This window comes from Alligator mississippiensis, chromosome 3 (assembly GCF_030867095.1).
Source record: "Alligator mississippiensis isolate rAllMis1 chromosome 3, rAllMis1, whole genome shotgun sequence".
NCBI lineage: Eukaryota > Metazoa > Chordata > Crocodylia > Alligatoridae > Alligator > Alligator mississippiensis.
In genome coordinates this window covers 152,140,635-152,158,330 of record NC_081826.1, presented here as the reverse complement: position 1 = coordinate 152,158,330, position 17,696 = coordinate 152,140,635, and the positions used below count along the sequence as shown (strand labels likewise).

At 47.2% G+C, this 17,696-nt stretch overlaps 1 protein-coding gene across 2 annotated transcripts in view; it reads right to left on the bottom strand.

Moving 5' to 3' along the window:
- Window positions 1–14,941: 14,941 nt before the first annotated feature.
- Window positions 14,942–17,696, bottom strand: part of SLC49A3 (solute carrier family 49 member 3) — a 53,387-nt gene continuing 50,632 nt past the window's right edge. For both annotated transcript variants that reach the window (XM_006263066.4, XM_059724537.1), the window contains one exon: window positions 14,942–16,639. In XM_006263066.4, the coding sequence (XP_006263128.3) occupies window positions 16,485–16,639 (155 nt within the window). In that variant the 3' untranslated portion in view covers window positions 14,942–16,484. The remainder of the gene's footprint in view (window positions 16,640–17,696) is intronic.

The following is a 17,696-nucleotide window of genomic DNA, read 5'->3' as shown; positions in this document are numbered from 1 at the left end:
GGCTGTATGCATAGCCTATCCTTCCTCCCCTCCCCACAGGTGCGTCACATTTTCCTCAGTGCCTAGGTCTCTGTCACAGTCGTGTGGAGCTGGGTATCATGGCATCCTTGATCGGTACCTGAGCCTTCAGCAGAACTGGGGGCAGGGCTGGCCATAGGTGCTGTGGATCATGCTGCAAGAGCAGCTGCTCCTCTGGTAGGGAGCTGGAGGGCGCTCTGCACATCTTGAAGGGGGGCAACAGGCAGGTGTCAGAGGAGTGGGAGAAGAACACCCCAGGTAATTGTGTTGGGAATGATGTCCCAGTGGCTGCATATTCAGTTGCAGTCCATGAGGTCAAGGACAGGGTGGAGTCAGGGGGTACTCCTGTAAGATGGAGGGCATAGATTTGGCCTTCGGGTTCTGGGTTGCAACTTCATGGTGTTGGAGCTTTCCCCCTGCTCCTATGCACCATGCTCATTGCTCTCAACAATACCCAAGAAGATGTCAGAGAAGCTTAGGTTGAGCTGCTGGTGCAACTCCCAGGGTGCTTGTACACACAACAAAAATTGGCCATTTTTGCAGTTTAATTGTGTCATGCTGTACATGTGAGTTGTTTTTTTTTACAACTTAAATGAGTTTATTACTTTGCAAACTAATCCACATCTACATGTAACTTAGTTTGCAATGTAGTTATTTGTAACATTGCAGCCTTTTGACAGCTCACCCCTTCTTCACCACCCCAACATGGGAGAGGTAGGCTGAAGGCAGAAGCTGCGAGGGGCCAATCCTTTTCCCCATCTGTCCCCTCCCCTGGAGCCTGCCCATGTCTCCTGTGGTGGTGTGGGGGCAAGCTGCCCCTGAGTTGCAGGGGGCCCTGGTCCTTCCTTCCACAGTGGTGGCGCCCCCCGGGGCCTCCCAGGTGAGCAGCTAGTGGGTGGCTGCTGCCTCAGCTTGGGCAGTGCCCTTCCGCTAGGCATCTGCCTGGGTGGCCCTTGGCGGGGTTCAACACCAGAGATGAGGACCCGGGCCCCTTGTAGCTCAGAGCCTGCTAGCAGCTCACCCCCTGGCCATGGGAGAGGCAGGCAGGCTCCTCTGGGGGGGGAAAAAAAAAAGGATCAGGCCCCTCACTACTTTTTAAATTTTTATTTATTATTTTTCCAGTGGAGACTGCTCATGTAAGGTACTGCTGGGCTGAGAGGCCCCTGAGCTGTGGATGGGGCCAGGTCCTTCCCTCCACAGTGGAAGCCCTCTTTGAGGCTGCCTGGGTGGCGTGCTTATTGCTTGGGTGCTGCCCCAGCTCTCGGGCAGCACCGCTTGATCTAACTCTTCCCTGAGCCCATGTGGAGAGCAGTACTCGGTGGGTTTCCAGTGCATGGGCTCAGGGAAGAGGTGAATCCGGTGGGTGCTGCCCAAACTGGGGCAGCACTCACCTGGGCAGCCCCGGGGGTTCCACTGCCATGGAAGGAAGGACCAGAGCCCCCTGGAGCTCAGGGACCACTCAGCCTGCTGACAGCTCACCCCCACTGCTGGAGACATGAGCAGGCTCCACAAAAAGAAAAAACAAGGATTGGGGCCCTCGTTGTAACAGTGACGGAAGCCCCTAAATTCATATGGTGGGGTTTTAAGTCATCTCAATTAAAAACCCACCATTTCAATTTAGGGGACTAAACCCCTGTCACGTGTACAAGTGGCCTCAGATCCTGTTATGATCCAGGGACCAGCTCTAACACGGCAGACTGCTTGCGTGCTGTAAGCAGACCTTATGCACTATGGGCCCTGGGGACTTCCTCATGTGCACCTAGTTTTCCTGTCCTCCTGGGGTCTTCCTGCAACTCTTCTGCCAGTGGGGATCCCTGCCAGTGATTCCTCCTTTCCCCCAGCGGTGCTATACGTATGTGGGGTGGTGATGGTTTTGTCTATAGCAAGGAAGCAGGAAATCTCCTTATAGAAGGGAATACTGTGCCTTCTGGCCCTAAACTTTGTGTTGGCGTCATGCACATGCTTGTACTGGATCTTCATCCATTTCATCCTGGCCTGGAACTGCACCCAGTCCCTGTTGTGGCTCTGCACTTGTTAGGGTAGTTGATTGCATTTATCTTTAGTTGCACCTGCTCGAGTGGTGAATTACAGTATTGCTTGAACCTTTTTTTGTTTTTCTGTTTCTGCTTTTTGGTATTTGCATGGTCAGTGTGGTGGCAAGGAACCCCCACGAGCCTCGGGAACACTAGGGGCAAACTCTGATGTTTCTGAAGGGAAAAAGAGACACCCGCGCCGCAGGGAACTCACTTCCAAAGCAGGCAGGGGCAGAGCAGGCATTTTGCTGGCTCTTCAAGTGGCTGCTTCCTGGGTGGGGTGGTGGCCAGCTGATTATGGCAGCTGGAGCCACCACTGCAGGAAGTTTAAAAACTCTGCCGGAAGCCAGCAGAGGGAGAGCTGGCTGGGAGCAAGCCAGGCCGCGGGAGACTCCGTGCGCCAGCAACGCCAGCTCCACTGACACTGCCCCACAGCAGAACAGCAGGGGCTGTCTCTGGCACCAGGCTGGTACAGGCAGTTCCCAGCCCTCCCAGTAATAAGGAGATTTAAGCAGGCACTCCTCTTGTCGAGGACGCCTGACACCAGTGGTAAGGGCCCCAAGGCTAGGGGTCGGAGCTCCGGGCAGAATCTTCATCTGGGTACCGGGTCGAATATTTAGAATCTGTACTGCACCCTGGTTTGTCAAGGGGGTTGATATAACTGAGGACGAAGACCAGGATACCCGAGCAGCTGGCGAGTGGACGGGGTGTGGGGGAGGTGGAGCCCTGTGGAACACCACGGCATACCCGTGAGTACCTCCGTCTCCATGACTAAAGGGGAAGAAAAACACCACTGAATCCCTTCCCTTTCTATATACCATCAAGATCATGGCAGGCGAGTTTGGGGGGACCCCGACCTTGGGGGCGGAGTCATACTCACCACATCTACTCAGGATGTGACAGTCAGCTTCTAGCCTTGAGCTTGCTTATATATTGTTTCTTTCTTTTCTTATCACTGTGAAAAGTCCTTCTAACATAACACAGTGTTAGCCTTGTAACCAGCTCAAATTAACTGAACTTGGCACTAACCAGCTGAATCAGAGGGATGAAATGTTTGGATACGTTAATGAAAAGTGATAAGAGGAGACTAGTGGACAGTGCCCAAATTAAGACACCAGAAAAAGACCAAATTAAGAGCTGTGCTTGTGATGGGTCTTTTGGGAACAAAGGAATATGCTGACTGGATAAAATATGAACAGGATGATGACCACAGGGAAACCAATCAACGATACCCAGAAACAAAGAGTCATCAGAAGATTGAAGTTGAAGAAAAGCATAAAAGGAGGCAAAAAGAAAGTTAAGTGTGTGTCATCATCTATCCAGTAAACAGCAGCTATCTGGATTGTGCCAGCCGTAAAGACTACCTGTAGGCCACCCTCTACTTTCAGGATTGTTGACTGGCCATCAGACCCCAAAGTGGAGTAAACATCTTCCAGGATTGGGTGAGACCATTGTACTAAGTGTTTTTTTCTACATACATATATAGAAACTGCTAAGATAACATTTGTTGTATTAATAAAGTCAAATTTTAGTTAAGTGAACTGTGTGTATGTGAGATGTATTCCATGTTCTCTCTAGGTTAATTATGCTTTCACAATCCCTTAGTGCCATCTAGTGAACAAATGGTGCACTAACATGCTTGCATCTGTTGGGCAATTTGCTTGAACACTTCCTTGTTGTGGTGCCCTTTGTAGAGCTGGTGCTGGGTCTCCTACTTGCCCCAGATAGTGATGAGATTCCTCATCTCCCTTTAGTCCCAGCTGGGTGTGACTGGGGTTGGGTAGTGGAGGAAGACACGACATATTTGTCGGGACCCAGGGCAGCCGGCCAGCAGCTCTCCGTGACTCCCACCCCGGCAATGGTCGGCAGAGGGTCGGTCCGGGGGCCTTAGAAGGCTGTCAGGCGGGTACTTGTGACGCTTGGAGTGGAATTAATTAGGCGGACGCTTATCGGTTGCAAAGCAAAATTATTTACTCACGCCATCAAGGTGGTGAAAGACGGAGGTCAGATATACTTGGTTAGTTATAGCTTAAGGTTCGTAGGTCGTAGGTCGGTCTGCATAAGAGTTTGGTGGTCGGGCCGGCAGGCTGTTGATTTACGTCTGAGATTGGGTCCAGACGCGAGGGGGGGCATTGGCAAGTGATCAATTTGCCAGTTACTCTAACACCTATGGTCAGAGGTCTCCCAGGTGCGTATGGAGATCCCCCTTCTTCTTCTTTGCGGAAGTGTATTGGGGTTTTGTTTGTGTACTAGCCAATTGCTTTTTGTCACGTCATAAATTTAATTAGAATCGCCAATTATCTAGCGGTCTTCGCTAGGGTGTTATCATAGGGTTACTCCCTGTTTTCTCTGACCAATTATAATGATTTATGTACAGCACAGAAGGCTAAGTTCTATTTCATGTTGGTGTTGCAGTTATAAATTTCTTTTTGACATGCGCAGCAAAAAGGTGGTTACTGGCAAAACTTTTGTTAACCCTTAGTTAACTTAGTGTAAAACAAAACTGCTTTGAATGGTTTCACTTGCTTGTGACATGGGCACTACTTAATTGGGTTGTGACAATGTTCTTCCATGGTCCATGGCTGTGCCCATGAGGTGGATTAGGGTCCAGCTGTAAGGGGTTGGATGAATGGAAAGAGTGGTGGGTGCATGTAGGTGTGAGTCTTGGCACATGGCACTACTTCTTACTGAAGGTGAATGTGTCCCGTGCTCTAAAGTGACTGGGGCTCCACCAGCCAGGCCACCCTCCTGATTTTGAACTTTACAGGGGCTTCCAATAGACACCCCTGTGATGCTAGCAATGCCCCACACCCTGGTCTGGAAACTTCCAGTGACCTCTACCTGCAATATTGAAGCTGCTGGCCATGCCCCACCTCCTTCTCAAATTTCCAGGGGCATCTGCCTGCTTGCCTCAGCTTGGTTGTTCAGCGTACCCCCTTCCTCTGGCCCTAGTACTACTGGACCTTGTAGTTGTGCGCCAAAAATTATTACAGCACCCCAGGTGCACATGGTCTGAGTACCTGCCAGCAGTAGCTGAGCCATGGAAATCACAGGATCACGTCCATACAAGCCTAGTCCTGATGTTCTGGACCCGCCACCCCCCAGTCCCACCAGAGACAAGCCATCTATAGTGGCTTTTGCTCAGGAAAGGGTGGGGTGGTCTATGGTGGGATCCAGGTGGCAGGGAGCCTGGCTCTGGGCTCCAAGATATGATGTGTGGGTGCCAAGGTCATGATCTGTGGGGCTGACTGAGCACAGGGATGAGGGTCCCTGGCTGGGTGTGCAAATGCAGGGCTGTGGGACTGTGCCTGAGTGCAGAGCCATGGGTCCCTGGCTGGGTTTGCAGGTCCCATGGTCAGAATCTATGAGGCTGTGCCCAAGTGCAGGGGTTCTCCTGGGCTCAGTGTTGGGGGTCTACATTTACATTGTGGGGTGCTTCGTGACTGGGTGTTGGAGGTGCAGCAACATAGGCTGGGGACTTGGGTGCCCAGGTCCCGGGGTTTATGCAGGAATATTTTGCCTCTAAACCCTTGTAATTTAATTACAAAGTTGCACTTTAGATTGCAAACCTAGTGCCTCTGTCATAAGCAGCTAATTGTGAAGTCAGCCCAGTAGAGTTCCTTTTTTCCAGGGCAGTTCTGTTTTATCTCTGTGACAGACTGCAGCCTTGGATTCATTACTTTGATTTTTTAAAAATATATTCTTTTTAGCATATAAGGAGATTATCAAAACAGTTCATGTCGTATTTGAGTGATTAGTACCCATGATAGGGAAAAAAAATGATAAAGCAGCTATCACCTGGACAAGGGAGAAGAGATTGATGTCATATATCCTGACTTCAAAAAAGCCTTCGATTTGGTGTCCCATGATCGCCTCTTGGAGAAACTGGCCAATTGTCGCCTTGGGTCCTCCACGATCCCCTGGCTGGAAAATTGGCTCCGGGGTCGGACCCAGAGGGTATTAATTGATGGAAGTCACTCATCGTGGTGTCCTGTGACCAGTGGGGTCCCCCAAGGCTCTGTCCTTGGACCCATACTGTTCAACATCTTCATTAATGATGTGGACACTGGAGTCAGAAGCGGACTGGCCAAGTTTGCCGATGACACCAAACTTTGGGGCAAAGCATCCACACCAGAAGACAGGCGGGTGATCCAGGCTGACCTGGACAGGCTCAGCTAGTGGATGGACGAGAATCTGATGGTGTTCAACGCTGATAAATGCAAGGTTCTCCACCTTGGGAAAAAAAACCTGCAGCATCCTTATAGGCTCGGCAGTGCTATGTTGGCTAGCACTATGGAAGAAAGAGACTTGGGGGTCATCATTGACCACAAGATGAGCATGAGCCTGCGATGCGATGCGGCGGCTAGTAAAGCGACCAAAACGCTGGCTTGCATCCATAGATGCTTCTCAAGCAAATCCCGGGACGTCATTCTCCCCCTGTACTCGGCCTTAGTGAGGCCGCAGCTGGAGTACTGTGTCCAGTTTTGGGCTCCACAATTCAAAAAGGATGTGGAGAAGCTTGAGAGAGTCCAGAGAAGAGCCACGCGCATGATCAGAGGTCAGGGAAGCAGACCCTATGATGACAGGCTGAGAGCCCTGGGGCTCTTTAGCCTGGAAAAGCGCAGGCTCAGGGGTGATCTGATGGCCACCTACAAGTTTATCAGGGGTGACCACCAGTATCTGGGGGAACGTTTGTTCACCAGAGCGCCCCAAGGGATGACGAGGTCAAATGGTCACAAACTACTTCAAGATCGTTTCAGGCTGGACATAAGGAAGAAATTCTTTACTGTCCGAGCCCCCAAGGTCTGGAACAGCCTGCCACCGGAGGTGGTTCAAGCGCCTTCATTGAACACCTTCAAGATGAAACTAGATGCTTATCTTGCTGGGATCCTATGACCCCAGCTGACTTCCTGCCCTTTGGGCAGGGGGCTGGACTCAGTGATCTTCCGAGGTCCCTTCCAGCCCTAATGTCTATGAAATCTATGAAATCTATGAAAAGCAAACTGTACAAGAAAAGAAGAGAGCTAGCCATGTTTAGCTTCATGAAAAGATGATTTGGGAAGACAGGGAGGGGGGGACTAGGAGTCTTCAAATATCTGAATGCCTGCTATATTTGAAAGGATTCCCAGACCCCAATCAATGTGACTTTTTTTTTTTTCCTGGGCATAGCACAGAGGCTGCATTTTTGGCCTTGTGGCTTGGAGATCAGCAGGAAAAATTGGGCCTTGTTGATATTACTAGATATTTCAGTGACCCTTGATACAGTTGACCATGAGTTGTTGATAATATTTTTAATACAACCTGGTGGGTATTCACAAGATATTCCACTCTTTCCTAGCAGGGAGTTCCCAGACAGTCATCCTTTTAGGACCTTTCTTGTGGTGTCTCAAGCTACTACTATAAGTTCATATATATCTAGATATAGATATAGATACACACACACACACCCCCCTCAACCTACCTATGTTACAGCTGATACAGAACATGACAGCCTGCCTTCTGATAGGTGTGGGTCATCAGGTGCACATTACTCCAATGCTCCAGAGTCTACACTGGCTCCCAGTAGCTTTCTTGGTGTAATTTAAGGTTCTACAGGGCCCTAAATGTCTGGGCCCTGTAGAACACTGAAGAAGCCACCTTCTCCTGTATATTCCACCTTAATCCCTAAAGTCAGCTGAGAGCAATCTCCTGCAAGTACCATCTGTGCACCATTTACTTGGCAAAAATTTGGGAAGTACTGCTCTGGAACTCCCTTCCCCTGTAGTCCACAAAAGCATGAGCCTGGGCAGCTTGAGGAAGTGCTACAAGATCTTTTTTATTCTGCTTGGCATTTAACAAGCACAGTTAAAAGGTTGGGGTATTGTTTGGGAAGAAGATCTTTTTTTATATTAGTATATATCCTACATAAATGCTTTTATAAATGTATTTGGTTTGTTTGTTTTCTGTAAGCTGCCCTGAGCTTTTTCTGGGAAGGCTTATAAGGGCATATAAATCAAAGACCTTTTTTGACTTTTTAGACTTTTATTAGAAAAAAAATATTTTAAAATTGGAAGGTATAAGTGCATAGTAGCCCCACAAGGGGCTGGGCGTGAAAGCATTTATTAATCAAAACTATCATAACCAGAGTCAGAAGTCCCCTCCCTGCTCCTCCCTCCCCCAGTGTCCTTCACACAGTTATACTTTTACACTTAACTGACCATCTCCCACTATGGAGAATGCACCCTCAATGGCACGGTGCACACACAAATTAGTTCATATTCTGTTGTCTCACCTCAAAGGAGAAATTCACCTGGACCAGGTACTGAAAGAGCTGGAGGGCATAATCCAAGACTGCTGACTTAAAGGTCAGTTCCTGCAGCTCTTCAAGCCTGCTGTCCTTTGCCAAAGCAAGTAGTGCCCATATTTTGCTGTATGGCCTGGATGGGTAGTGCCCAGTATATCTGTGGACCAGATCCCGTCAATGGACCTGATTTGGTATGTGGTAAGGGTGGCCAAACTTTGGAATGGGCTTCCAAGGGAGGTGGTGCTCTCCCCTACCTTGGGGGTCTTTAAGAGAAGGCTGAATAGGCATCTGGCTGGGGTCATCTGACCCTGTACTCTTTCCTGCCTAGGCAGGGGGTCAGACTCAATGATCTGTTGAGGTCCCTTCTGACCCTAGCATCTATGAATCTAAGCACCAGTGGGGTGCTTTGGATGACAGTAAAGTCAGGAAAACCCAGTTCAAACTGAAACACATGGTGCTTTAAGAGCCCTTACAGAATAATGACTGCAGAAAAGCAGGGACAGGTAGTGTTCAGTGATGTAGATCTGGTCCAAGCAAGCTGTGGAAAGCCCACCAGCATGTGTCCTCACCCAGGTATGCAGCCTCATGCTCAGAGGGAGGCGCTACCACACATTTCCTGGTCTTGCTGCTTGTAGAGTGGTCCGCAGCTGCTAGAATGGAGAGTGGATGGGGCTCTAGTCCAGCCTCTATTAGAGTTAGTCACTCCCCTATTGTCATTGGTTTCAGTCTGCAGGAGGTCAGCAATCATCCTGAGAAAGTATGCCCTCTCCTACCCATCATGGGGTGCATAGTGTCTCTGTGGGCAGCAGTGACCATGAGATGATAAGAGTGCAAGATCCTGAGGAAAGGAAGGATGGAGAGAAGCAGGGTAAGGACCCTGGACTTCAGAAAAGCAGACCTTGACTCGCTCAGGAAACTCATGGGGAGGATCCCAGACTAGTGCAGTAGGCAGCACAGTTTGGGGAGAAGGTGAGCAGCCCTCAGTGGTGAAAGAACAGATTACAGACTATTTAGAAAAGCTGTACAAATCCATGGGGCTTGATGGGATGCACCCAAGGGTGTTGAGGAAGTTGGCTGATGGAAAAGGGCAAGCATAGTGCCCATATTTAAGAAGGGGAAGAAGGAGCATCAAGGGAACTACAGACCAGTCTGCCTCACCTCAGTCCCTGAAAAAATCATGGAGCAGATCATCAAGGAATCCATTTCTAAGCACTTGGGGATAGAAGAAGGTGATTAGGAAGAGTCAGCATGTATTCACCAAAAGAAAGTCATGCCTGACCAACTTGATTGCCTTCTATGATGGCTTTGTGGATGTGGGGAGATCAGTGGATATGATGTACCTTGATTTTTGCAAGGCTTTTGATACAGTCTCCTACAACATTCTCACAACCAAGCTAAGGAAGTATGGGCTGGATGAACGGACTATAAAGTGGACAGAAAACTGGCTGGAGCTTTGGGCCAGAGAGTAGTAATCAATGGCTCAATGTGTAGTTGGCAGCCAGTATCAAGTGAAGACCCCCAGGGGGTTGGTCCTGGGGCCAGTTTTGTTCAATGTCTTCATCAACAACCTAGAAAATGGCATTGACTGCACCCTCAGCAAGTTTGCACGGGACACCAAGCTGGGGGGAGCAGTGGATACGCTGAAGCAGTGGATTCAGAGTGACCTAGACAAATTGGAGGATTGAACCAAAAGAAATCTCATGAGGTTCAACAAGGAGAAGTGCAAAGCCCTGCACTTAGGGCAGAACAATCCTGTGCACCGGTACAGGCTGGGGGCAAACTGGCTGGGCAGCAGTTCTGCAGAAAAGAGCCTGGGGGTTATAGTGGACAATATGCTGAATATGAGCCAGCAGTGTGCCCTTGTTGGCAAGCATACTGGGCTGTATTGGTAGGTGTGTTGCCAGTAGGTCAAGGGAACTGTGTTATTCCCCTCTATTCAGCACTGGTGAGGCCACATCTGGAGTACTGTGTTCAGTTTTGGACTCCCTCCTACAGCCAATTTGGAGGGAGTTCAGCAGAGGGCAGTGAAAATGGTGAGGGGGCTGGGACACACAACTTATGCCCCCACAGGCTGAGGGAACTGGTCTTATTTAGTCTGGAGAAGAGAAGACAGAGGGGGGGATTTAATAGCCTTCAGCTACCTGAAGTGGGGTTCAAAAGAGGATGGAGCTAGACTGCTCTCAGTGGTGACAGTTGACAGAAGAAGGAGCAGTGGTCTCAAGTTGCAGCAAGGGAAGTTTAGGTTAGATATTAGGAAGAACACTCTCACCAGGAGGGGTAGTAAAACACTGGAACAGGTTACCCAGAGAAATAATGGAAGCTCCATCCTTGGAGGTTTTCAAGACCTGGCTAGACAAAGCTTTGGCTGGGATGATTTAGTTGGGGATGATCTTGCTTTGATCAGGGGGTTGGACTAGCTGACCTCCTGAGGTCCTTCTAACCCTAATTTTCTATGGTTCTATGAAGGTGGTGCTGCTCTAAAGTTGCCTGGACCATTACCAGGTGATCAGAGACTTCTTCCTGAGCAACCATTGAATCTGGCCTCCATTTCTGCAAGAAAAGGACTGCAACTCCTGAGTTGGAGCTCATGTCATGGCTGAGGACAGGCCCTTCCTCTCCAGGTGGTGTGCTAGTCCAGCTGGTTGGCCCTTTTTATGCTCAGCTCTTGCAAGAAAGTGGTATAATTTCTTATCCCTGCATCCATTTGTGTTTAGTGGGCCAGCAAAGGTCACCATTATGAGAGATGTGAAAAGAAGACAGAAAAAGTAAAGAGGAAGAAGGAAGAGCCATGTGTTATCTAGGACAGACCAGAAAGTCACCCCTAGCAATCTTGGGGCTTATTCTCTAATGTCAAGCTGCGCTCTTGAGGCTGCTTGTCAGACTTGGTTTCCTGGTAGCCAAGGTTTACAATTCTCTGTTAGTTTATCTAGTTCAAAAGAGTAAGGCTGTGTTGCTTCCTCAGGGTGCAGCTACTTTGATGCATTTTGAGCTGAGATTAGAAGAAGCTATGGTCAGGGAATCATTTGGATATGCAGTTCTCAAACCTTTTTTGCCATTTGTTCTTGTCAAGGAAACTAATGATGCTCTTGAGAGTACCTTTTCCCAAATGCATCCTGAGGAAGCATCTGAAAGCTGGCAGCTGCCCTGAAAGGGATGGCCATCCCCACTGAATGATGCTTGCTCCTTTCCCTTGGGGGAGGCTCTCAGACACATTGTGATTTCTAGACATGGGCTCCCCTTTTTCTCTTAATCTTTGGCTCAGAGTCAGTGTTCAGCTTCAAGCGGGGAAGGTGTGGGGCCTTGGGAAGAGAGGATCACAAAGACTCCTGTTCCTCCCTGAGTCACCTCCCTGCCAGGGCCATTGGCATTATCCCCTGAAAGTGTTTTCTTCTTGGTGGGTTTTCTGAGGTCTCTGTCAACCCCAAATTTTTAAGGGGTCACATATTCCTAGATGGGATTTTACTTCAATTTTCTGGGTTGCTTCCGGTCCATACACTTGGTACTGGGTACAGAAGTCTCAACCTCTATCGATGTGCAAACAGCTGGGGTCGGAGGGTGGAGCTGGAATTTTCCACCACTGCTTCTCCAGCTATAGGGCCAGACAGAAGAGGCTCTGTCTGCCTGGTGTCTGAGCAGCAATGGTACGACAGGGTTGCACGCGCTCTCCTTACGAAGCCAGACTCATCATGATTGTGAAGGAATGGGTTGGTGGGGAGTTCTCCCAGCAGAAACTGCCTCAGGATGATAAGATAACATACATTTTTGCTGTCCCATACCAAGCAACCGTGAGGAGTTTGATTTGCCTGGCTAATTTTTTGTTAGGCCAGGGCAAGATGGCAATCCTGAACAGCCAGTTCTTGTGATACCGTCCACATCTTTCTGTTCCTGGTCCAGCTACATCTCTCCTTTTGACTTTGGGTACTTCATCCTGGGTTGCTGTCAGGGTCAGTGATGTATTTACCATAGTCACCCTGTTAAGCACAGTACTAAAAGATTTCTCTTAGTTCTCTGAAAATTAAACAATACTGCTGAAGAGAGCTGTTAACTTTGAATTCTTGGGGCCAAATTATGAAATCATTGAGAAGTAGAGCTGTTGGAAGATGCTGCTTGAATGTAACACAAATAATTATCACAAATACTTTGTCCAACTTTTCTGATACAGTAAAACTACCTTGTGAGTATTTCTTGTCTTTCATATATTAACAGTTTTATTATTTCCAGCTTGTAATGGAAGCTGACACCTTAACATTTCAAGATCAGGGGCCATAATATTTTGAGCACCCTGAGCATAATATTCTGCACCCTGTCCTATTGAACTTTGGTTGTGTCTACACATGCAATTAATGTGCAGCAATAAACTCTAGCACGTATCACACCAGAGTTTATTGCTCCCGGGCACCATGTTTGAACGTGCATGTTGAGCTGGGTTGGAGCAGCCCCAGCTGGCAAGGGAGGCTGAGGGGTCAGCCTGCTAGCCTGGGGCTGCTCTTACCTGGCTCAGTGTGCTGCGAAGGGGCTGGCTGGGACACGAGGGTGCTTCAGTGCAGGGCTAGCTAGCAGGCAACCCCCACACTGAAGCACCCATGTACCTTAGTCAGCCCTGTCAGTGTCTACACATGTGTTGCTGCAGAGTAAAAAAACTTTGCTGTAGGATAGTACTTGTGTTTACAAGTACTGACCTATGGCAGAATTAATTACTCTGTCCTAATAGCATTGCATATATAGACGCTGAGACATTGACTGCAAAGCTAATTACACAACTCCACAGCAAATGTCTCGACATGCCCTTTTTTTCTTCACGTGGTCTAGAAGTCATAGAAACTACCAATAAGTCTTGTGCTAGGGAAGCACTTAACATGTAATGTTCCTAACAGGTATAGAGCAGGCTACAAAAACTCCTGTGCTGCTCTCTGTAATTCAAATTTTGGGTAAGGACAAGTGAATTAGCAGCATTCTAGTTAGAGGGGTCCTACATTCAGGACGTTTGTTTTCTCATGCTATACTTATTAAGAAAAAACAATACACTCTGTGCAAAGCTTCTCTGTATACATGTTTGCTTACACCTACTCTAGGCCTCCTTGAGAATTAAACTGCAATTAAAAGGTGGATCCCTTTTGACGTATTTGGGGGCGTGTTTAAGCCAGGGCTGCCCACATTCCAACTGGCTGAAGCCATGTGCCCCGAAGGCCACCCAAGGGACAGCCACAGTCCCCTCAGGCCACATACCCCATGAACACCCCTCCCACCCCCATCACCACTACACCATGTGCCTGTGCCATCCCAACCATGCACTCCCAACTCCCACTCATGAACAATGTGCCTGCAACTATCTTCGCTGCTGCACTTTCCCCACACTGCACTGCATACCCTTGACACCCTTTCTGATATCCCATTGTACTATGTGCCCTAGGTTTACTGCCAGTTCCCGCCACTGTCCCACCTCCTGTGGCAGGGCAGGAAGTGGCAGCTGAAGGGAGGGATGAGGAGCCTGGAGACTAGCTATTGTTGCAGCTAGAGTGATGGGAGGAGTGGCAGCCAAGGAGGAGCTGGGAGGGTGCAATATAACCTCTCCTGGGCCTCCATCTCACATCTACCAACTATATGACAGGTGGTTGATAAGTACGATCTCTGAGGCGGGAGGTAACATAAGTTAGCCAGGTTAGCTCAGACATGGACCTATAGCTTTCAAGTTTGAATGGCAGTGCCTAGATGACATTACACTGCGGGGGCTTAACAAATCCAAGGATGCTGCAATTGGATTTATTACGAGTAATGTGGTGTGTGGCCACCTTGGGATGCTCATCCAGATTCTGCCACACCTTGCATTTGCTTAAATCAATTAGCTTATTTGCATGTAGGTTCTGAGATAATAACAAGAGTGCTTGATCTTCAAAGCAAGGATGTGCTGGGTATAATATGTTCAGTGATTTCATCTGTAATATTTTTAAAGCCCCCTGAATTCTTTGTTTTGAAGATGAAATGTAAAGTGAGATTAACATGTACAAATTGCTGCTATGAAAGGTGTACACCTAGCAAACTATATTAAGGCATGACTTAGCTGTACGTCGTACTTCCAAATCATACTTGTGGCCTACTGATGAAGTAGGATATGCTGTTGCATGAATAGTGCATCTCTGTTTCACACTTAGAATTTCTGCAATCATCTAACAACCCATAATACTTTCATATTTAATACAGTTTCCGAGTAAAAATGTCTTCCCATTGTCTTGTTAGTCTTCTAAAGATGCTCTCAGAGAACAGAGAAGACGTTAACATGATCAAGCTAAAACACTCCCGCTGACCAGTGTGATAAGTGACCAGTGTGATTATGGAGACTCATTGTGCCTTGTATTCTTCAGTGTTTGACATCAGAAATTTGTGTTAGCAAATATTGCTGGGGGCAACAATGAGAATTTGGTTTTTGGTTTTGTTTTGTAGTGGTGATGTTTCTTGAGCCACAATTAAGTTAGCAGTAGATGGTTAAGGCATTTGAGATATAGCCTATAATACATATTGTGGGTGCAAGGTAATACTTTTATTTTGATTAGTTCACTTTATGCGTGTTCACACCTACAATATACAAATTAACAGAGCCAAAAGCCAGCCATATTTAGAAGCACATTATATCATTTAATAGCTGTACAGGTGCAGACAGAAAAAACAGTAATGATATATCAAGTACATTTTGATCTCAATACAGGAGGGTTTAGGAAGGGCAAATTAATTTGTCATTTTTTTCAACAAACTAAAAGACAGCTTGTCAGATGCTTATACAGGCATGTTCTAAAGCAGTTTTGCCTTGAATTGTAGTATCTCACCTATTTAAAGCCTGTGTTTTAGAGATTTTTTTTCTCCCCTCCTATGAATTTTAGTGTATAATGGGAATGTAGCAGAAAGCTGTAATCTAATGTATTGTATCAGCAGAACTGTAGCTGAACTAATTGGGATTGTGGGCAGATCTAGGATATCCTGAAATAAATGCAGGATACCACCCCTTGAACTATATGGTGGCCAGGTGTGGCTGGAACCTCTCGGCCAGCAGGGACATGAATATTCCAAGTGAGAGGTCACCTTTGCTCCTGCCTTGATGTCTTAGCTTAGCCACAAACAGGACCTGCTGGAGAAATGACCTAAATTATTATTAGTTCATGCCATGTTCATTTTGCAGGCAATCAGCTGCATCTGAAATTCTCCCATCTTTTTGTCTTTCACAGTACTCTCCCTTGATTATTTACCACAAGTGTGTGCTAGAGTTAGTTGGGCACTCTGGTGGTAATACGAATACCCTCCAGAAGCTGGCAGGTTCCTTTTCTTGTTAAACTTAAACTATTAAAAATAATCAAGAGTTTCTGAATAAATAGCAGCGGTATAAGATAAAATAGAAATGTATATTTTGCACCACTGAACAGATGACACATGAATTGGTAGTGGAAGGTTGTTATTAAAAGCCAATTATTTTAATATCTCCTGACTATTAATTTCTCTTATACTTGGCACTAAAAATATTTTTAATCTCATCTTGACAGGTAAATTGTCATAGGTTATTATCAAACCATGTTCTTGCATGCAATATGAGTGCTTGTTACAGAATATACAATAAACCACTGCTGATGTGAACAGAAATAGAAAAGCTGAACTCCCAGCTTCCACACCACTCCACTGACAGAAGTTCACCCTTGGTTTAACTCTCAAGGGACATGGGTATCTCTATAGTTCTGTATTCTAACTTCAATGTGCCCAAAAGATGAAAGGTGGGTGTGGTGAAACTGGCCCCTCCTATGACGTTCTCATGTCAAACCTTAAGAGTTATAGGTGGACATAAAACATGATGCACGTTTCTTGTCTAACACCTTTTTCAAACTTTCACTCTTACAACTGAACATTTATTTTATTTACATAGTTATCCAATCCTCCTTTGTTCAAGAACTGAATGAACATGATTTCAAAAGCCTGAATACATTTTCCCCCACCCCCACCTTTGTAAATGAGTCTAGTCTAGGTCTAGTCTAACTAGTTAGGCACAACAGAGACGTATTTGAAGTGTTCTAGCCCATTTCTGCCAAAGTTAAGATCCCAGTGTGCTAGCTGACCATCTGCAAAGATTAATCATCCTTTATTAGCATGTCAGTGTATGATAAAGTCTAGATGTTCTAGACTCCAGGAGCTATGACTTCCTTATCTTCCATTTTGTTGACTGAGGAACCATCAAATGCTTCAGCATGCAGCCTTCTGTAGTCAGTGTGGAAAAAGATGATATAAAAGCAGGCAATAGCACTGAGTATTCCAGCCATCCCCAGTGTTGAGTCTATATAAGAAGAAACAAGTAAAAGTTAATATCCAGCTCTATCTAGACAACTGGTTTAGAAGAGAGATGTGGAATCAAGTCCCCATCTTTTGTCTTTTCATTCAAGACCCTGAGACACAAGACTATCTGTTGTGTCCTCCTGAAATTCTCACCTGGATAATATTGCCTCTCTAGCTCTGAGGATGTCTTCACTTCCTTGTTTAACAATGTGTTCTACAACACTGTTGAAATGTAAGATGCTGCCTTTTCTGTACCAGAGACAGCTGCATTTCAATAATGGGCAAAGAATCCATGTACATACAATATCCAGATTTTGTGTTCTTCTGGATGCTGATACATGATATAACAGACTAAGATGCGTGTCCTTCTAATTCAGGGGTGGCCAAAATATGGCCTGCAGGCTGCATGTGGCCTGCCAACTGATTGGGCCTGGCCCACGGGCAGGTGCTCACCAATTGACTGTATCCAGCCCACGGCTCCCCCCGCAGTGCTCTATATGGGGCTGTGTTCTCACCTGCACCCACCCCACTCCCACCAGACAGCACCACCCGCAGCCCCAGCCCCAGCCAGTGTGGTCAGCTTCCTGGCAGGGCTAATGTTGCAGCCACCCAGGTACTGTTTGGCTCCCCCCTGCCTCCAGTGGCTACTCCTCCTCCTGCACCTGCTGTGCCTCTCCAAGCAGCAGGTAATGTGGAGAAGCCATGGGTACATATGCTGAGCAGCCAATGCCAAGCTAGGTAGAGGGAAGCTGCAGCCAGGTGCCTCCTGTTCCTGCACATGGGGCTCCAGCTCCACCTCCCAGCTGTCTTCCACCCATTCGGCCACCTGGCACGATGAACACCCCCCTCTCGCCTCCCACACATACACCCATACACCTCCTGCACATACCTCTTCCCCACCCCCATATAATATACAAGGCTGTATTTTGAGCTATTGTGCAATTGCCTCTGTATACACTACTCAAAATAACCCATAAATCAGGACAATTAAAAAAAAAATGAAATGAGGTATAGTAGATATTTGATTTTTAGTATATGATTTGGTTTTTTTACTTATA